This window comes from Talpa europaea (assembly GCF_964194135.1).
Source record: "Talpa europaea genome assembly, chromosome: 8".
Lineage (NCBI taxonomy): Eukaryota > Metazoa > Chordata > Mammalia > Eulipotyphla > Talpidae > Talpa > Talpa europaea.
The window spans coordinates 107,473,260-107,495,700 of NC_140075.1; the positions used below are offsets into that span (position 1 = coordinate 107,473,260).

General features: G+C 42.8%; 1 protein-coding gene across 1 annotated transcript in view; it reads right to left on the minus strand.

The window, feature by feature from the left end:
• TSHR (thyroid stimulating hormone receptor) overlaps positions 1-19,696 on the minus strand; it is a gene marked incomplete at both ends in the record, with an annotated part of 126,731 nt that extends 107,035 nt beyond the window's left edge. The window contains one exon of the mRNA XM_084240791.1: positions 19,527-19,696. Within this exon, the coding sequence (XP_084096917.1) occupies positions 19,527-19,696 (170 nt within the window). The remainder of the gene's footprint in view (positions 1-19,526) is intronic.
• Positions 19,697-22,441: the final 2,745 nt, after the last annotated feature.

Here is a 22,441-nt window from a genome sequence, read left to right on the forward strand (position 1 = left end):
AAAGTATGGCCCTGTGTGGTGAAATCCCTGATATGGCTGATATACACAAGTGCAGAATTCCTGATAAGGCATGCTCTTCAGGTTGCACAAGATTCACTGTGATATAGTGCTACTAAAGGTGAGTTTATAATCTTAAATTTTAAAACAAGAAGGTAACAGGCCACCATGAAAATGAGCAAATTGAACCCTCAATGAATTTCAGAGAATAGAATAATTTAATAGTGACTATAAAGTAAGCTTATTGAAAGTAATTTAAGAAGTAGAAAATAACCAAAATCACAAAAAAGAATAGAACAGGGCCTCCATGGTGGCGCAGTGGGTAGAGTGCTGCGCTGTTAAGCTGTCCACAACCTCTGCAGTACAGGTTCGATTCCCAGCCAGCCAGGGAGAAACCCACATGGTATAGCAAACCTCTCCTGCCTTGCCCACTGCTCTCCTCAGCAGTGTCTTTGGTCTGTCTGCCTGTTCTGATCCCTGCTCTGTCTCTGGTAAATTTTCTCACCCTCCCATGCGACTCTGACCTGTACCTCAGTTTCTTGTATAAATAAATAAATCTTAAAAAAATAAAACTTGCATTATTAAAAAAAGAATAGAACAATGAAAATGAACAATTGTATTATAGCAGAAATGAAAAATATATGCAGTAATACTGATGTGATTAAAAAGAAGTAGTCAGCTGAAAAATAGTGAAATGGGAGATAAATCTATGGAAATTAGAGAAATTATCACAGATATCATATTGGAAAACAAAGTAGAAGCTAAGAGGTGAGAATGAAAGATGGATGATCCAACAGACAGTTGGTCTCCAATTTATGACAGTTTGACTTGGGATTTTTTGACTTTATGATGGTATATGAAAGCTACACATATTCATTAGAAGTTACACAAACCATCTCTTGTGATGCTAGGCAGCAGCAGTCAGTCCCAGCTCCCAGTCAGTATTTTTGACTTATGATATTTATAACTTACAATGGGTTTATCAAGGCACAAATGCAAAGGGATATATTCACTCTTATGTTCATTGCAGTTACAAAGCCATTGTATAGAAACAACACCCAAAAGCAGGTGAGTGGAGAAAGATGTGGTGTATGTACACGATGGAATACAAATCAGCTATTTCAAAAAAAAAAAAAAAGATGAAATCTTGCCATTAATGACAACATGGATGGAACTGGAGGGCATGATGGTAAGCAGAAAAGTCAGAGAAAAACAAATCCCAAACAATTTCACTCATATGAAGAATAGAAAGAAATGAAGCACAGGAATAGCAAAAACAAACCAGACTACAGAACTGAGGCTGCCAGAAGGGTGAAGTAGTGAGAACAAAGGGGGTAGGGAGCTCAAAGGGCTGTGATGAGGATTGGTACTTTGCTCATGGGTGCGATGTGGTAACAAACATCAGAAGAGTGTGAGCCTGTACATGCATAGTGCTGTAAACCAGCATGACCTCAATAAAAAAAAAGACAAGAACACACTTGCTGTTAACAAGCCCAGAGCACAGTGGCGCTCCCAGCAGCTCCATATCTGAACACCTGCCTTCCTTGTGCATGAGCAACACAACACTGTTGATCAGAGACTCTCTGAGACTCCATGCCATCAAGGAGTGTGCCAAAGAGGAAGCCATGAAAATGGTCATAACTTACAGAAGCCACCAAAGTTTCAGTCAGAGGAAAAGATCTAAAAATGTCCATGGCGTTTTGCAATGGACAAAGGTTGTGAGTGACTTTGGCAAGAGCTTTTTCAATTGAGTAATGAGGGCAGAAGCAAAGCTCAAGAGTAGACAGGAAGTAAAACCAGCAAGGCAACAACTTAAGAAAACTGTGACTCCATGCAATTTGCAGCAACATGGATGGCGCTGGAAGGGATCATGCTCAGTGAAATAAGCCAGAAAGAAAAAGAAAAATACCAGATGGTCTCACTCATAGCAGGAATCTAGAAAACCTAAATAAGGGACCAGGAAAAAGAATAACTATAAGAAAGAAAATATCAAAATCAACAAACAACTATGAACCAGAGACACTCTATAGGGGGTAGGGGGCGGGGAGGGGAGGGCTTGGGGTCAAAATAAGGGGGTTATAATTGTATGGGGAATATAAAAATAAAATTAAAAAAAAAACTGTGACTCTTTGGCTGGGAAGGGAAGGAGGCTGGTAGAGAAGCAGAAGTGGTAGATGGAGGAAGATATTAGAACGAAAGAGACTTACATGGAAAAAATCTGGGAGAAGGAAAGAGGAAAAAGTCAGGGAGTGAGGAGATGGGGAGCCTGGGTCAGGGAGGAGGACTTTTGCACTGATTTGTAAGTGGGGAAGGAAAAGATGGATGTAGATGCTTTGGAATTGAGTATTTTTTGTGCTTTGTTTATTTTTATGGTCTAACTCCCTCAAAGTTCCTTTATGATAAATCTGTGTTCCCCAAAATATTTGATAAGTTATCCCCTGGTATTTTCACTGAATAGAAAAAAAAAACCTGTTGCTGAATAATGAAAAGCAATTGAAGAATTACTGCCTAGGTCTTTCCAACAGTTCTCCAAAGTAGGACAGTCACCCCATGGTTTTTGCTAAACAGATGTAAAAGGCAAGATCCAGAAAGACTAAGTGCCGTGCTGACATGATTTATGAAGGTTTCTAAGTTATGATCTCTGTTTCTATTTACCTCTCTTAATAATAGTTCTTTCACAAACTCATACAATATTTCCTTATTATGTTGGGACCTTCTATCCTCTACTCTCCATCAGGACTTTGGCTATTACAGTTTCACCCAAGATATTCTCCCTTCCTATGTTTCTCTCTTCGAAAGGAAAACACTGGATACAATATAAAAAGAAAGCACAATCTCTCCAAGCCACTTAATTACTTATTTACTCCCTTGTTTGTTTGTCATGGGATCCAGACTTTCAGGAAAGTGCCAGGTTTCTTATGATTAAAAGGAATTCTTTGTAAGTACATTAGCACTTGTATTGTTACACAGAATGGAATCAGACAGAACCTTAACAGAGTTTTCCATGCTTCACAGAGCACATTTCAGAGACTTTAGTTTTATTGTTTTAGATTCTAGGGATTGTGTATGGTTGTGCAATGGCCACTTGGTTATGCCACATAAGATGACCAGCCAAGCATTAAATAGGGGCATCTGGAGAGTTTGGAAATATGAACAGGCTTTTCAAGCCAATCTCTGACAGAGAGCAGATAAATCCTTCTTACAGATTTATGGGTTCTATTGGGACAGAGTCCTCCCAGTCACCATTTCCATCACTTTACCCTACTAACAGTAACACCCCCGGGGATGACAATGTCTGGAAGAAGATAAGAAATCTTGTAAATCTTTAAAATGTCCCTTTTGCACAGAAAACAAGTGTTTGCTTTTCTTAATAAAGCTACATAACCACAAGCCAAACAGCTGCCAGATGGCCCCTGGAGTGTGGCTTGTCCTCTCTACATCCATGCAACACCCATGTGGAGGATTAAATCAGGTCAGACCTCACAGGCTCTCAGACCCATCACTGCATATCAACAGCTAACCTGTGATTGAGGCTTTATTCTGGGATTTCACATCCACAACTAGCCTTCCCACATGTGATCCTCATAACCAGGCCATGACACGGGGAGAGCAGAGCTTACTAGTTTGCTCATTCTAGATGTTGAGCAAACAGAGTCTCCCAACAGTCAGTTGGTAGGAACTAGAATTTGACCACACATCTTCTGCCTCCAAGTCCAGACTGAGTTGGGGAGATGTAGCTGAGAATAAACTCTGCTAAACATAAGGGGAAGAAGAATCCACTTCTCCCATTTAAACTTATTTTTTTCTTAGAAATTTTCTTTATTGCATGCTGGTTAAGTGTTTTAACAGAGATACAAAACAAGAGACATCAATCAATGTTGCCATAAGAAGCATATTGCAAAAGGGCTATTGTTGACTTGGTTTCTTATCTTCTTCCAGACATTGTCATCCCAGGGGTGTTACTGTTAGTAGGGTAAAGTGATGGAAATGGTGACTGGGAGGACTCTGTCCCAATAGAACCCAAAAATCTGTAAGAAGGATTTATCTGCTCTCTGTCAGAGATTGGCTTGAAAAGCCTGTTCATATTCCCTCTGAGAATAAGTGTAGACATTTGGAGGGTTCAGATTATCCTACCTAAGATACAAGGTGGTTAGATATAAAGTGGACCTGGTCACTACATGGGTGTCTTAGAAATGCACAGAAAGACATCTTTTCCTGTTGGGCCACTTGCCTGATTGACCACACTCCTTATCCTGGCAATGTAGAGGAAACAAGAAAATATGCTGTATGATTCCATTTATATAAAATGTCCAGCAATGATAGATTCACTGGGACAGAAAGCAGATCACTGGTTACCAGATGCTATGGGGAGAGCAGGAAAGCAAAGTGATGATTTAATCAAGACAGCATCTCCTTTAAAAATGATGAGCATAGATCAGAAGTAGATTTTGATGTGGCAGTACACCACTTGGAAAGTTCTAAATACCATACATCTGTATGGTACACGGTGTAGCCACCTCCTTTCAATGTCTTTACAAAGACTGCAGCTTGAAGGGAGCTCTGTGGCAGATTGGATTTGCATCCCCCCCTCTCAGAGAAGAGATAAGGGCACCTTACTCTTATAATATTGGAGGTCCCATGTTTGAGTCTGGGAACCAGACATAATGGAAAGTGTGGGTAGATCTGACTAGTGCAGAGGGTGAACTACATTGGAGACCTCTCATACATCACACAAGAGCCTCTAGCCTCACTGTCTCTGATTCTGGTCATGCAACAGTCAACTTCTCTGTGAGTTCTGACCAGCTGCACCCAACAGGGCAGCATCCCAGCCCTGCGCCAGACTCTCAGCTTCCACTCTTGGGCTTTTCTGTTAATATCTGGAACTTGTTCATCACCCATGCAAGAGAAACCTAGGAGGTTGTAGAGTTAACATCCTGGCCCATGGGGATAAAACTGATGGATCAAAGTTTTCCTGTCTCCCCTCCCCGAGCAAGGTCTTGGATGCATGGCATCTGAATTTCAGATAGTTCCCTGGGATCAGCAACCCTTTGCTTCTAACAGCAGCAAACTCTCCCTTCCTCCTGCTTCACTTCACCATCCCTCCAGTCTGCAATTTGGAATCACAAACCACATGCAGGGTCAGATAAAGCCAAACTTAATGTGAATTCTCAAACTTTATCAAGGAATTCTCAAAGGTCTATGATTTCTAGCGAACCCAGGTTAAGACATCTCTGACTCTTCTCTTTCACTCAAACTCTACACAATCTGTTAGAAAATCCTGTGACTCTGCCTCCTAAATGAATCCAGGATTCAACCACTTCTTACCCCCTTCCCTGTTACTTAATGGCTGGTACAATTCATAGTCACCGCTGCGTGATTAGTAAACTCAGTGAGCAGGGTGACCTTAACAAAAGGTATTAAGTTCATGCAATTTGGGGGGGAGAGGACAATTTTTTTTAATACCTTCTTTAAAAAAAAGACTTTTTGCATAGAAGAACTGGGGTGTAGACCAGAGGTGTTGTGAGAGAATTCACCAGAGACAGAGTGGAGAGCAGAGCAGGCTGATCTACTGAGATACATTGCTGAAGGGAGCAGCAGGTGAGACTGGAGAGGTCTGCTGCGCCATGTGGGTTAACTCCCTGGCCAGGGATCAAATAAAATAAATGTATCTACATACAGTTTACCCCTTACCAACACAGTTTGAACTGCTCAGGTCCATTCACATGCAGGTTTGTTTGGGTTCCAAGCGCACAGATTCACCAACAGCAGACATTCCTTGGTGCAATCATGAATGTGGACCACACGGAGACAGAGGAACATATATGGGACTTGAGTATTGGTGGATTTAGGTACAGAGTGGGGGTCTTGACAGCAATGTCCTGAAGATATAAAGGACAACTGTGGTTAAGTCTTGAAGGAGTCAAGACTAATATGCAGATTTTTAATTGTTCTGGGGTCAGTGCCCCTAACCCCAAAGTTGTTCAAGTGATATCTGTTTCTATTCCTATATACCTATATATCTATATCTTCTCTCCATTATACTTATCTGACTTGTACTAACTTGACATTTTGTGTTATCTATCTATCTATCTATCTATCTATCTATCTATCTATTTATTTATGTCATCTGCTTTTGCTAGAATAGAAGATCAAGGAGGTGTAATGCCTAGACTAGTATTAGCATGTAGTAGGTTACCAACAAATATTTATTGACAACAGAAAGGAGAAAGGAAGTAAAGAAGAAAAACCAACCACAATTAAATGCCACCTATCCAAAGGTAGATTTCAGGTGACTTCAAGCCTTTAGGCCATGACTATGAACTCAGGAATGATGGGAAAGAGTTGGAGAAGGAAATAAGCTGTGAAAAAGTGCATCAACAGCTCACGTGACAGCCCACATTTTTGGGCCCCATTAGATCTTATTTATTCTCACATTCAGCAACTTTTCCCAAAGTTAGCCTTCCAGTTTCCCAGCTCACACATTACAATTCCTGGCAATGAAAAGAGACAATTTCCATCTCCTCTACTGAGTTGAGTAATTATGCAAATACTTGGGTGTGGGTAAAATTAAGCTAATGCCATATATGATATTATGTATATACAGAAATCATATTTCTGAACAAAAGATTGTTCACAGATTGTCTTTCCAGGTGCAAAAGGTGTGGGGAGTTCAGTTAAGATAATGATGAAAAATTTGAATTTCTAGAATACTCTGAGGGTAAAATATTTTCAATTTTTCTGTGGCAGAACAATCCAGAGCATATTTACATGTCAGAACACATAAAAAAGCTTCATTTACATGACATTTTAAAAATCACAAATGCCTGCTTTATAATTCAAAGGAAAGGATTTGTTTTGAAATTTTCTGGAACATCCTAAATGTTTTTAAGGATTTGTACAAAAATGAAGCAAAGTAAGGAGAGCGTGACATCTAAATTAAATACTTTAAAATCTAATTAGTAGCGTTGAACAAACAAAATCATTTTGTCCATAATTAAAATTCCTTCAATTATTTTCAGTTGTAGTAATGAAGGCAGAAGACTAATTTAGCATACTGACAAATGTCAGTGAAAGAGGAATAGGGCCAACATAAATTATTTACTGTCAGATATGAGGCATTAAACAATTATAAAATCTGTTTTTAATCCATTGACTTGAAAACTAGTCACATTTAGTGAACGTCTGTGTGAAGGTCTATTCAAGTGACAGGCTTAGTGTGAGGCAAAAGAAAAGGATCATCAAAATTCAGGAAACAAAACATGACATTCAAAGGTCAGGTGGTTTTTGCCAATTTTTTCAATATATGCTTTACCATTCTTTATAATGAAAAAGAAAGTCGGCATCATAGTTAATATCAAATGTACACAAAAATGCCAAATTTCTCCAAAAGAGAATTTTTTTTTTTAGTGTTTAACTTCTTTTTATTTTTTTATTTAAATATTTTATTTTATATAATTCTTACATCTTTTTTCATCTTTGCACAATGTATGCATTTTCACTTTGGTTATAGTCCCCATACAATTGCACCTCCCCCCTTACTTTGACTCTAGTCATTCCTTTCCCCGCCCCTCCCTCTCTCCCCAACTCCACAGTGTGTCTCTGGTTTATAGTTGCTTGTTAATTTTGATTATTACTTGTAATGATTTGTCTTTTTCCTGGTCTCTTATTTAGGTTTTCTAAATTCTTGCTATGAGTGAGACCATCCGGTATTTTTCTTATTCTTTCCATCTTATTTCGCTAAGCATGATCCCTTCCAGCGCCATCCATGTTGCTGCAAATTGCATGTGTTTATCTTTTTTGAATGCTGAGTAATATTCCATGGTGTATATGTACCACATCTTCTTGATCCAGTCATCTATTTTTGGGCATTTGGGTTGCTTCCATAGCTTAGCTATTGTAAACAGTGCTGCTATAAACATAGGGGTGCAGGTGCCCTTTGGAATTACTGTTTCTGTGTCCTTTGGGTAAATACCTAGGAGTGGAATTGCTGGATCATATGGAAGCTCTATGTTTAGTAGTTCAAGAAATCTCCATAAAGCTCTCCATAGTGGTTGGACCAGTTTGCACTCCCACCAGCACTGTAGGAGAGTTCCTTTTTCTCCACACCCTCGCCAACATTTATTGTTGCTAGTTTTTTTAACATGTGCCATTCTCACTGGTGTAAGATGGTATCTCATTGTAGTTTTGATTTGCATTTCCCTGATTGCAAATGATGTTGAACATTTTTTCATATGCCTGTTGGCCATTTGCATTTCTTCTTCAGAGAAGTTTCTTTTCAGCTCTTCTGCCCACTTTTTGACTGGATTATTTTGTTTTTGTTGAGTCTCATCAGCTCTTTGTAGATTTTTGTGATCAGTCCTTTATCGTTAGTGTTATGTGCAAAAAGTTCTCCCAGTCAGTGGGGTTTCTCTTTGTTTAGGTTATTGTCTCTTTAGCTGTGCAGAAGCTCTTTAATTTGATGTAGTCCCAGCTGTTTATCTTTGCCTTCACTATCACTGCTTTGGGTGATGTGTCTGTAAAGATGTCTTTGATGTGCATATCATGTAGTGTTTCGCCTGTATTTCCTTCTACGTATTTTATGGTTTCAGGTCTTATGTCTAGTTCTTTAATCCATTTTGAGTTGGTTTTGTGCATGGTGTGAGGTAGTGGTCAAGCTTCATTCCAGAAGAGAATTTCTTAATGTGGAGGAGGGTCAAGGATACCATTGAAAATCTGAGGAAATTTATGGACTGAGCAATGCACTGATGTACATAATTTTTCACATAATCCTAGATCCCCAGCAGGATAATCACAGACCCCTTAGCAAACCCATAAACCTCTGTTTAATAAATCTTAATCTTGAATGATAACATACCTTATACAACCACGAAAAAGTAAAATAAATCAAATTAGATCAATCTAAGTTAATTTCTCAGCTCTGGAGAATAAAAAAGCCTATTTTCATTAATTGTCTGATAAATTCAGATAAAATTCACTCACTTAACAACAAGTTCTAAGTGTCATGAATTGATTTTCTATCTACTACTCTGTCAGACTGAGACCCCAAGAAAACCAGGGTTTGACACACAGATGAAATGACTAGATTTTCTAGATCCAGGTGACCGAGAACAGGACTGAATGGGCTTGGTCTCTGCAGAATTGGTCTGGTTGTTGAGCCTGGAACCCTCTGCTCGCACAGTCCTGCCTTCCAAACTATTTCATGCCTCTCCCTCCAGGGCCTGGCGGGACGTCCTGTGCATCAAAGCACTACTTTGGCTCAAGTTACCAGGATATTCCAGTACAGCCTTGTATTATCCTGAAGCATAAAAAAATTCTCCAGGAAAGTATACACGAAGGCCCTTGAAAAACAGTAACGTGATTGAAAAGAATTAAAAATTTTTAATCATTTTTTGAGAGTTAAAGAAAATTTAACCTGCTGCTCTGAGAAGTCTTCTGAGTATCCTAGACATCCTCGGACCTCTTCTACTTGCTTCCTTCTTGGTGTGCTAGTCTGGATGGTCGGTTTCTCTTCCTTCCCCACCAGATAAGCACTCTTATTTCTCTTCCTTCCCAGCCAGATATCTCTTGCATTTTCCCTCCTTGTTTAACAAGTTTGTCTACTTGCATTCTAAGGAAAAGGAAGGGCATTCCTAAGAAAGTAGTATGGGCATTCCCCCTGGTGGTGTGGGGGTTAAAGTCTCAGTGCTATCAAGCTATCACCAGCCACTGAGACATGAGTTCGATCCCCAGCAGGGAGCAGACCCACATGGCGCAGCAGACCTCTCCTGTCTCACCCACTGCTCCTCTCAGCAGTGTATTTCAGTAAATCTGCTCGTTCTGCTCCCCACTCTGTCTCTGGTGAATCCTCTCACCTCCCGCGGCCCCCCCCCCACCTCTGGCCTGTACTCCAGTTCTTGTATGCATAAATAAATTGATCTTTAAAAAAAGCAGGTGTGTTCAGTTTTAAATAGTGATTTGGAAAAGTGTACTGAGAAGGTCACATCTGAATGGAAATTTGAAGGCAGCAAGGGAAAAATAACCTGAGACATGGAGAAAGAACCTAATGTGGAGTCTGACACATATGAGGCTGAGACAGGGCAAGCTAGGGTTATTAGGCAGTTTTAGGGATAGTGCAGGAGAGGACCTCTGAAAAATTTAGGGAGGCTTCAGAGATAAGGACAAGCAAGGGAAAGTAACCCATTCCATTAGGAAAAACAAACATGCCAGGACCAAGGACAATATTGTTAATGCTGGTCCTGGTTCCCTTCAGGTGGTAAAGGGAGGCGGAGATTGGAGAAATGGAGAGTGGTTTAATTTATGGTCACATTAGAAGGGCAGCTGTTTAACTTCAATGCAGGGATGCCCATCCAGAAGACTGGGCCATAAATTTAAAGATGCAACAAATGGGGAAAGAGAAAGCTGTCAGATAAGGAATATGAAGATCCCCACTCAGTAACAAATTAAGTGAGACAGCCGAGAACTAACCAATCACAAAGAGACTGGGGCAGCTTTAGAATAATGAGGGAAAAAAAGTATATATTCCCTAAGACACGACTCTACTTTGGCTTCCTTGCCCCTCCCAGACCTGGTTCCCTGGCCTGGGAGTCCCACTTTATTTCTGTTCTTTTTCTCCTCAATAAACTTTTTCTTCTAAACAAACCTGCCTTTGCTGGCTTGCTTGCCTGAGCGTCTGCGAAGTTCCTGCTGTGGCTTTGTGAGACACCAACCCGTGGGGGGTCTAGTGGCTGGGGCTCAGCGCTGCCCTGCAGCCTGGAATCAGTTCCTGGCTGGGAGACTAGGCCTGACAATTCCGGTATCAAGGCTAATGGGATGTGCCCGGTAACAGTGTATTAAGAGGATGTGGGGTGTATATACACAGTGGATACTACTCCATTATAAAAAGAGGTGAAAATCTGGGCCTCCCTGGTGGCCCAGGGAGTGGGTGCTATAGACACAGTGCTATAAAGCTATTTCCAGCTACTGTGGCAAGAGATCAATCCCCAGCAAGGGAGCTACCCACACAGCACAGCAGATCTCTCTTGTCTCGCCCGCTGCTCCCCTCAGCAGTGTATTTCAGTGAATCCACCTGTTCTGCTCCCCACTCTGTCTCTGATGAATCCTCTCACTCATTCCCCCCACCCCTGCACCCCTGGCCTACACCCCAGTTCTTGTATGCATAAATAAATAAATCTTAAAAAAAGAAAAAGGGCAAATCTCACCATTTGTGACACATGCATGGAACTGGAGGGGATTATGCAAAGCAAAATAAGTCAGAAGGAGAAAAAGACAATACTGAGTGATCTTACTTATTTGTGAAATATAGAGAAACAAAACAAAAAAAAACAAGAAAAATTAAACTAAAACAAACCCTAGAAATTTGACTGTATAATTGAGGCTACCAGAGGGGGAGGGTAGGTTTGTGGAGCAAAATGTGGAGGGTCCCAACAGACTGTAGGTGCCACAGTGGTGCATATGGTAACACACATCTGAAGGGTGTGATCCCACACTTCTAAATCATATGTGATATTGTAAGCCAATGTCATCTCAATTAAAAATATATAATGAAAAAACTGCCCAGGTTTATCGGCTTCTTTGGAAGGCAGCTATGCTCACCACTATACCACCAACGCGGACCATTTTATCGGCTTCTTTGGGTCTTCACTTCCCTATGAAACTTCCCATGTCATGTAAGAGTTTATTAAATAAATTTGTATACTTTCCTCTTGTTAATCTGTTTTTGTTGTTGTTGTTGTTGACTATTTCTCCCAGTCAATAACTTAAGGTAGGGGGAAAGTTACTTTTTCATCTGAGCATTCTCAAAAGCACACCTAGAAAATGGTAGAATGAGGCATTCAGCCACAATCTCACCCTGGAGGGAATTCTAGAACCACTTCACTCTCCCACCCCTATAGAGAATATGGGGGTGGCTAAGAGCTTCGGAATCCAGGTACTTACAAACTTTAACTAAATGGATTTTAAAGAATTTTCTGGGGTTTTTGAGGTTTCATCAACCCTCGAAGTGCTTTAATCTTACAATCATTTAAACTATTTTATTAAAATATTTATTAAGATATTACGACATGGGTAAAACTTCTTTAAAGCAATTGTTGTAATTAAACAGTTCTACAAAATCAAATAAAAAAGATACATGGAAAAATATATATGGAAAATATATGAAAAAGTCAAAAAAGAACTAGGCTTTATATTTATTGCTTGAATGAATCAAATAAAGGATTTTAAAACTAGTTACTGCCCAATAAGTCATCTTTGGACCAGCAGTTACCCCCATGGATTTCAGATTGACCTTGGCTAGCACTGTGTTATGAAAAAAGCAGTAACATATTTTGTTACTCAGCAATATTTTTGTCCCAAGTGAATGAATCAAACCCCTTTACTGCTTATGATGGAGGTTAAGAGTAGAAGAGTTGGAAAGGGGATACCACAAGACCAGAAACCTGGCTCTGGCAAGGCCAAGAGCTGGAGGTGGGGCTAGAATTGATTGACATAGTCAGTAAACCAGCTATAGAAATGAAATATCCTTAGAGCAAGTATCAGATGCTATAGAGAGTATCACGAGGCACAGACCAGAGGAAAGAAGATATGGAGATTGAGGGCCATGAGAGACTCTGAATCCTTTTCAAATTCCAAACATTCAAAATTAACCAAAGTTAGCAACTCTACAAAGGAATGGGCTCCTCCCAAAGAGAAGAAAACTGTATCAGTGCAATTTCTGCACTGGCAAGGGGCAGCAGCCCTTCTGCCCACCTGTGCCTATGCAGGTGCTCCTTGCTGCAACTTCCTCCCATTGTGGGCAGCAGCCCCCCTGCTCCCCTGTGACCTGCGACCATGTTGGTGCTTTTCTTCACTGACCTCCCTTTGCAAAGCAGCAGAGGCAGCTCCTCCCAAGGCTGCCTGCCTGCGACCATGCAGGGCTCTCTTTTTGCAAACCTGTCCCTTTCTGGGGCAGCTCTTTCTGCCTGCTTGTGTTGGTGCAAGTGTCCTTTACTCTCCTTTCCCTTTATAAAAAACCTGCCCTTTTTTGGATCTAACTAATGCCTCTGTCTATGGAGAAACTCATCTGGGAAACTCGCTGGTGCTGCTGAATGGGGAGCTCTGGTGGAACTTTTTCCACAGTTAACCCCACTTTTCGAACCCAACCAAAAATGACTTTTTTAGTTTAGAATTCTTCAAAGCTCTTCAAATAAGCAGTTTCCTCTCCTGAAACTCTGCTTCCCCACGTTCCACCCTCTGCACCTCCTTACACCCAAATTCCAAGTAGCTCAGGTTGTAGTTCAAAATCTCCCCCGAGCCCAGTTTAAGTCTTCCCCAGCCTTATCAGCCAACATATTTATAGGTAAGTTTATATAATTATTTGATTAATATTCAGTTTCTACACTAGTCTGTAAGATCCCTGAGGTCAGGGAAGTGTTAGTGTTATTCTCCATCAAACCTAGAGCTTTGCCAGTGTATCGAATAGAGCCAGATGTGCTTAGTGCACATCTGCAGTCTGAAGGATGGTGAATAATGTTGAGGGCATCGACCCCTCTTTGGAGGGAAATCTATACATTGTGTGTGATCTTAGAATGATCCAGTTCTGCATCTCCCACAACAGACATCAAAAATGGGGGAGGGAAGCACCTTCCTCTCCCTCCCCTGCAGCTAGAGCTTAGCCGGTGACCTATGCCAGACATCCAGATGTGAACATATAGCGCATTGTGCTTGGGCTGGAGTCAAAGGCAGGGACAGTTGGGAAATTATTGATGGCAGCACACAGCCCGGCAGCTGCAGAACTGGCCGCCAACACCACAGATGTGCAGTGGCCACGGGTGTGGCCACAGATTGTCCATGGAGCTTTTCTCCAACCACGTGGTGGGTCATGGCTTCCACTGCCTGCTGTGGTTTCTGGGTCCTTTCAAAGCCTGCTTCTACAGGTGATGCTTCTGTGAATTACATATTATTCTTTCAAAAATATTTATATCCTTCTTAAGCTACAACAGAGTGGGTTTTCTGTTCCCATCAAACACCTCGACTGATACACATGGAATGAAAGAATACATCGTGGGGTCTGGAAGCAAGAAGCGAGGCCACCTTCTGAGACACGGAGTCTGGCTGTGTTTGGGCAGTGAGTGGGTGCTGACGCACAGGCGTCTCTTCTGACGGGGAGCCAAATATCATTCAGTTATGACCACCAACCGTGACTAAAACAACTGTGAAATGTGGACTAAGCCCACATTCCTCTAAGTGTGGAACTGGCAGGACACAGAATGCATGAGATTATTTCAGGTGGGTTACCCTTCGGGCATCAAATAACACTGGGTCCCACTGGGAGGAAGTGATTCCTTTCCCATTGTCTTTCAATTCCCTGAAACCTGCAAGGATGCTGAGTTGGGGAGACATCTCCTTGTGCTTCTCTCACACTTAATTATCTCCCTTTTATCAAAGAAAAGGCAGCCACGGCTCAGGACATTCCCAGGCTGGAATATGCCTTTGTGTTCACTATATTTAGTTTTATGATATCTCCTGTTTGTAACAAATTGTGCTATTTTTCTATTTATAGTCATGATATAAACTTTCTTAATAGATTTTTTCTGTTTAAAGGCATCAGCTTAGGACTCCTTGGTGGCATAAAGGGTTAAGTCTCAGCATTGTGAAGCTATCTGCACGATTTCGATTTCCTGCCAGGGCGCTACCCACATGGCACAGCAGACCTCTCCTGTCTCACCCGCTGCTCCCCTCAGCAGTGTATTTCAGTAGATCTCCCTTTTCTGCTCCCCACTCTGTCTCTGTGAATCCTCTGACCTCCCACCCCCCGGCCTGCACCTCTGGCCTACACCCCAGCTCTTGAATGAATAAATAATTCTTTCAAAAAATAAAGGAGTCAACTTAAAGATACTGAATAAATAACAGCACAGGTGGAACACATAAGGCAAAAATTCTGCAGATGTCTGTCTATGGTTTAGAAAACACAGGGAGAGCCCGTCAGTTGGTCACATGCAAAGTGCAAATGGTTGAGATGGGAAGAAAAACCCTGAAAACAACAGCTGCAAGATCTCCTTCAGAAACATTTCTCAAGGAGTAAGAATGTTCAAGAAACTCCCCATTACTTTACTGTGGCCCTAGATCCCAGAAAGTGGAAGTTGGAGGGGTGGGAGGTGCTGATTATCACCTTCATGAAACTGATGCCTTCAAGAAACTATCAAAATGACAAGGCAAGGGATGGACTCATTTCCTTGAGAATAAAAAAAACCCACACATGTAGGGAAAAAAAAACATTAAACTCCGTCCACCGTCCTCACTCAGAAAAGGGAGGTCCACCAGGGTGTTCTGGTGCACAGAGGGGCCAAATGGCAGCTTTCTGGATGAGAATGATGGGTTAGTCTTGCCATCTTTAGTTTGGAGATAGTATGATATACATTTATATGCCCAAATTTAAATACTTAGTTGTATTCTGCTTAATTCCCTTAGATCAGTCATTCTCAGTTGGCAGGAGCAATGTTTTACACACTATCCATACATCAAAGATTGCAGGATATTTTATTGGCAGGTATGGGTTGTAGCCCCCCCGCTCACCTGCACCCAGGAGAGCCACTGTTATGTGAGAGTGAATCATGCCCCCCCCAAGGGTGTAGGTAGAGAAAAAGATACAGAGTTAATATTTCAGTGAGAGCCACAACAGTAGAACTCTTCTCTGTCGGCCCCCACCATGCGGCAGGTGTATGGGGAGTGCAGAAAGAGGTGATCTGTTTCCCCTTTCAGCAACATTATTATGAACAGAAGATAAGGCTTGGGAAAAGCTGCTCCCAGCACTATAATCTGTAAAATGAATAGGCAGTGGCTTACACAGCATCTAGTTTCAGAAAGTAGTTACCACCAAGAACAGGTTTTTAGTGACAAAGATCTGGTTTGTTTCAGCAGAGAATTTCTTCCCTAACAGATATTAGTCTTTGTTTTTTCTCTTCCTCCCAGCCCCTCTTTCTTCCTTCTGTTCTTCTTTCTATCCTATTAGTCTCTTTTCCACCCGATCTTCTATTCTTTGAGTTCTTGCTTACACCTCAGATCAGATGTATACTGGCTGGCTAACAGTTTGGATCTGCTCTTTCAGATCAAAAGCACCCAAAGCTTCTGTGTCTTATTGGACATCACCAGTTTTCAAACGTCTTTCTCGAAAGCCTTATGACCCTCCAGGGAGAAGTGAACAGGTAACTGTGAGCAGTGATTTCAGGGTACAGTTCTGTGCTATCTCATATCCTGGCACTGCCTGGTGCAAGCTGTGTGACATTGAATAAATTTTGTGCCTTGGTTTCCTCATCTATCAAATGAAAGCCATAAGATCCTTTTATACACTTGTATTTTGAGAGAATTCAGTGGGTTGAGCACATGTATGGTGCTCCTGCCCTGAGGAGGACAGGAATCAGCACAATAAGCTGCTAATTTACACATTTGATCTTTTTTTAAATAATTTTTTTAAAGATTTTTTTTTTAATTTATACAAGAGCTGGGATACAGGCTAGAGGCACTGGAGGGTGAGAGGATTCACCAGGGACAGAGCGGGGAACAGAACAGGCACACAGACCTAAAGCACTGCTGAGGGGAGCAGCGGGTGAGACAAGAGAGGTCTGCCGCGCCATGTGGGAATCTCTCTGGCAGGCCGGGAATCGAACCTATGCTGCAGAGGCTGCAGACAGCTTCACAACGCTATGCTTAACCCACTGCGCCACCAGGAGACCCCACATTTGACTTCTTCCATAAGATTTCCTTCAACAAGAGAACACTCCTGCCCCCAAAGTTTTGAAGATTGCTTGGCTCCTGTGACTGAGGCTTGTGGTCATTATATAAATTTGCACGCTATTTTACCTATACTTTTTAATAATGTTTTCTTCCCTCTCTCAGAATAACCTCCCCCTTCAGAACCGAATCCCTCCTTTGTTTTCAAGGTCAGAGTCTCCTTGTCACTGTCCTGCAATTTCAGCGGGTTCCCTCAGACTCATGGACACCACAGACACCACAAAACACCTGGCTGAACCCTGTCTTTCATCCCGAAGGCAACTGGGGTGCTCTCAAGTACATGATCTCACCTAACTGTGCAGTGAGGGGGAGGGGTGAGGAGACCACAGGTTTCCTTTGATTGTTCCCCAGCATTACCCTTTCTCCCCAACATTGGTGGTGTCACAAACAGGACGACTCCAAGTTGCCTGCCACCATCAGTGTCACATTTCTCTCCATGACCCTGGATTCTGCCATCTTTAAAGACGTCCCTGAAGAAGTGATGCCTCTGGTGGCATTTTCTCTGACCACACAGTGAGCAGTCTGAGACTTGCATATTTATTTGTTCATTCATTTCTTTAACAAGATTTTTTTTTTTAAGCCCCACAGTAGTTCTAGACCCTGTGCTGGGTGCAAGGACTCTGGAATAAATGACAGAGTCTCTGTGTAAGGAGTTCGTGTCCTGCACCCAGCGAAAATCAGCAAGTTACAGAGAAGTGTGCTGGGGTAAGGGCTAGGGCAGGGTTCACACACGGTGATGGGGGAGTTCATCCAGGCTAGGGGCCGTGAAGGAATTAACACCTATTCTGAATCTTAGGCCCTGGCAGATGAAGAAAGGGTGAAAATACTGTGGGTCGAGGGCAGAGTCTGTGGCAGAGAAAGCAGAGAACTTTGGAGAAAGTGCCAGAAGTTCTGTTCAGAAAGAGTGGAAATATTTCACGAGGCTCCCTAAGGGTTGAGAGAAACTCTGGGTTACTCTGGAAGGATTTTGTAGGTTGTACCAAAGAGGCTACAGCAAGTCTAAGTAGGGGCTTACTTAAGAGGATGAGTGTGCTTTATTCTGTGGAGACAGCATGAAGAAAGAAGCTCTAGCTGGACTTTTTTTGCACTAATTAATCCAGGTGAGCTAGGACAGGGTGTTATCTGAGAGGGCGGACATGCTCGCCTCTGCTTCCACCCACATGGGCTGGCCCTCTGAGCTAAATTCTTGAGAAAATCTTGAAGTACAAATTTACCATCGACTTTCATCGATCTGTGTTCTCTTTAGGAACCTGCTTATCCTCACCTTAACTGTGTTTACCCAGCTTAGGTTTCCTGTTATTTCTTCCAGTTCTATATTTCCGCACTCCAGAGAACCTTTTTTCCCTTGACTTTACCTACAATTATCCTTTCAATGGTCTTTGGTGTCAATGTTTGCTAAGCGACAGACAGATATAAAACTTACATAACATTAAGTTTCTAATTTGGTAACATTTAACACGCAGACAAAATACATTTTATGACATTTCATCTCTTTGTAACTCTACCAAGCCCATCCCAAAGGCATTATGTTGGTGGATAGTTCACATCTGAGAAAGCGACTTGGGATACTTCATACAAAGTTACCATCATACTTTGTAGGACGAATATATATATATATATCATCTATATACACACATACATATATCTAAATGTATATATTTATCAAGCTTCTGATTAAATTTTTGCTAATTATCTGATGAATCAACAGATCTTCTAAGATAATTTCCCATCTCCAAAGATGAATTGGAGAAATACATTTTTGTGTGATTTTTCATTACCTAAAATAAGATCCAAAAGGTCAATGCCTGAGTTACCTTTAGTCTTATTAATATCTAAGTGAAACTAAAATTATTCAGCCAGGGCTAGGAGGAGGCAAACCGCAGAAATAGCAACTTTACGAAAGAAGAACTCACTTTCATCTTGTACCAAGGTTTTGTTACCTTTTCCTGTGTTATGAAAAACTCGGGTGTCAGAGTTCCAAGTCTGGACAATTGAGTTTTTATCAAACACACACACACACACACATTGAGTTTTACACACACACAACAAACACACACAACCTTTTGCCTATTTCCAAAGCTCTTTTTGCACATGTCCTGCCACATTTCTGCAAGCCCCATTGAGTTTTTAACACACACACACACACCCCCACTGAGTTTTACACACACACTGAGTTTTACAGACACACACACACAACCTTTTGCCTATTTCCAAGCTCTTTTTGCACATGTCCTGCCACATTTCTGCAAGCCCCATTGAGTTTTTACCAAACACACACACACACACATTGAGTTTTACACACACACAACAAACACACACAACCTTTTGCCTATTTCCAAAGCTCTTTTTGCACATGCCCTGCCACATTTCTGCAAGTCCCATTGAGTTTTTACCAAACACACACACACACACACACCTTTTGCCTATTTCCAAGCTCTTTTTGCCCACGTCCCACCACATTTCTGCAAGTCCCATTGAGTTTTTAACACACACACACACACACACACTGAGTTTTACACACACACTGAGTTTTACACATACACACACACAACAAACACACACAACCTTTTGCCTATTTCCAAGCTCTTTTTGCACATGTCCTGCCACATTTCTGCAAGCCCCATTGAGTTTTTACCAAACACACACACACACACACACACACACACACACACTTTTGCCTATTTCCAAGCTCTTTTTGCCCACGTCCCACCACATTTCTGCAAGCTCCTGGCTTCTACGCCCCCCTCTCCCTCCCGGGTACTCACAGGGTCTGCGTGCTGGGGGGCAGGCTGGGGATGCGCTGGATGTCTTTGCAGGTGACTCTGAAGTCGCCCTCCTGGTGGCACTCGCAGGGCGGAGAGGGGCACCCCGGCCCCCCCAGGCTTCCATGCAGGACAAGAAGCAGCGCCAGCTGCAGCAGGGGCGTCGACCTCATTTTCCACAGGTCCCCGAGTCTAATTCCTCATTCTCCACCACGTCTCATTCCCAGCCCTTGGCGCCTCGGGCTCGCGAAGCTGGGGAGCAGGAGGGTTGGGTGGGGGGAGACTCCGCGAGGCTGTGACTTCAGCACCAAAGAGGAGGCTGGAGAGGGAAGGAAGAGCTCTGAAGTGCTCCGTTTCCCTGGGCAACTCTCCACCCAAACAAGCCTACTTGCTTCACATTCTTTACCCAGAACCACGCGGCCGGATTCTTCTGTTCCCTCCTGTCCAACACCGGTCCAGGTGGTCCCCCTGCTTTCCAAGCTGCCCTGTGCGCCGCCCTTGAGATCTCCCCAAAGTCTAGTGAGTCGCCCCCTCCCTGCCTTGCCCCTCAACCCAATGGGCCACCTTTTCCCGCGGGTCGCCGCCGGCCAGCGCCGCCTGCCGGGGTGCACCGCACGCACCCCCACCCAGACAAAGTTCCCGCGGGATGCGCTGTGTCGGGCGACACCCCGATATCCCCCAGAACTTCAGTTCTCCTGGCCCAGGAGGCCTCTGCTGAGTGTTGAAGGGGGTCACACGTCGCTGACCAGCCCCAGGTGCGGACGCAGCCGGAGCCCGACACGCCTGGCAGATTCTCGCTGCTCCCCAATTTCAGCACAAACCCCGACCCGCACGCGGGAGCCGAACGCCCCTCAGGGAGCCACCTGGTGGCGAAGGACGGACACTGCAGCGGGCGGACGCGGCCAGGCGCGGGGAACTGGGCTGTGGGGCCCTCTGCTGGGCAGAGCTGGGAATCGCAGGAGGCGTTCTGGTGCCCGGAATGGCTCGCCTTTCGGTTCTGCCACGGGGCTGGAAGCTGGCCTGTCCGTTCTGGTTTGTGTCCTGTAAAGACACCAGTGATTGTATTAGGGCCCACCTTCCTCTACTGTGACCTCAGTTTAATTGGAATATTTGCAAAGACCATATTTCCAAATAAGGTCATATTCCTAGATACCAGGCTGTGAAATGTCAAGGTATCTTTTGCGGGGTGACAGACACAAACATTTAACCACAGGGATGTTTGTGTTTGATAATTCTAATATCTTTTTCACTTCTGGGTCAGCTTAAGTTGGTTGATTTTCTTTTTCTTAAAATGGTCTGCCTTTTTCTTCTGTGCACATTTGATCAACTTGGTTTGGATGAAAGATATTATAAAGTTCACCCTTTTGGGCATTGAATTATTTACTTTCATTTTTTAAAAATAAAATCTGCACTTTATTTTGATTTTTTAAATGGATTTTCTTTTTGTACAATTTTTATTTATTTATATTTGCTTAGAAAAGCAAAGGTGTAAGCCACAGTTACAGGGGGTGAGAAGATTCACCAGGGAGCAGAGCAGGTGGATTTACTGAAATACACTGCTAAGGGGAGCAGCTGGTGAGACAGGGTAGGTCTGCTGGGTTAGCTCTCTGGCCAGGCATTGAGCTCAGGCTACAGTGGTGATAGCGTGGCTTAATCCCTAGGCCACCAGCGAGACCCCTACGTAAATATTCTTGAGACCTTATCAGATGTGGTTATATTACCTGGCAACAGATTGATTATTTTAGATCTTGCTTTCAGTATTAGGTGGGCTTAGAGTAGCATTTAATTCAGTGCTAATTATTCCCCACTTTTGAGACAAGACTCTTCTGAGTATTCTTTCTAATGCTCCATGAATTATGAAGTGTTTCAGTCTGGTTGGTGGGAGTAGTCACTATTCTGCTCTGTGTGAACTATAGGATATTTTCCCCTCCAATCTTGTCACATACATCTTTAGCTTCCATGTCTTCACATGCAAGTGATGATTCCTACACTGTCCATGGAAACCTTTCATAGTTTTCTCTCTATAACTCTCCTCTCTCTCAGTAGTTTGTCCTGTAAAATGCAGCTGCCTTTGTCTTTCCAGACTCTCAGCTCTGTCTTCTTGATTAGGAGCATCGCTGGGGTCTGAATTGGCTTCCCTGTCCTTGCATCATGGGTTAGGAACTCCCTGTAGGGTACGGAAAAATGTCAGGCTTTTCTGCCCTTCCGCCATCAGGATAGATGATGGATCCTTGTGGTCCTGAATGCATGCCTGATGACGGGCACCGGAGTAGGGTGTGGGCATAGGTAGATGGGATTCGCCTGGGCTAAGACTGGGCTTTAAGGGTGGCGTCACGGGGACGCCAGCAGAAGCCAAGAAGTCAAGAATGAACGGAATCCGAAAGAAGAAGAGAAGCAGAGAGAACGCTGGAGAGCCCAGATAGAGTGTAGATTTCCTGGGGGCTGGGAGGCCTGACAGCCTCCCAGTCCCCCAGCACCCCTGCCTGCTGTGTACCAGGTAAATCCCAATAAAAGGCCTGCAAAAACCACTGAGGATTCTGACTCCTCCTTTACCAGGTCTGCATGGGATCAGAAAACCTGCACTGTGTGGTTACTGCCTTGCACTCCCTCAAAACAATACTTTGTAGCAATCATAAGGCTTACTTACTTGTTTCCTGTCTCACAGATATCATTGTTCTTCCTTGTCTGATGTCTACACTCTTGAAAATCATTGTTTCATTTATCTTGTTGGGGTTTTCTGTTTGATGCTGGTGTGAGGTTTAATTTGGGTCTCTTCTGCTGGGAACAGCAGTGGTATGCTGAAATCTGTAGCATTTTCATCATGATTCAGACAGCATGAAATTGGCTTTATGGCCTTTATAATGTAGGTAAATTCTATCGGTTTCAATTTAGTAAATTGGAACAAGTCTTTAGGATGA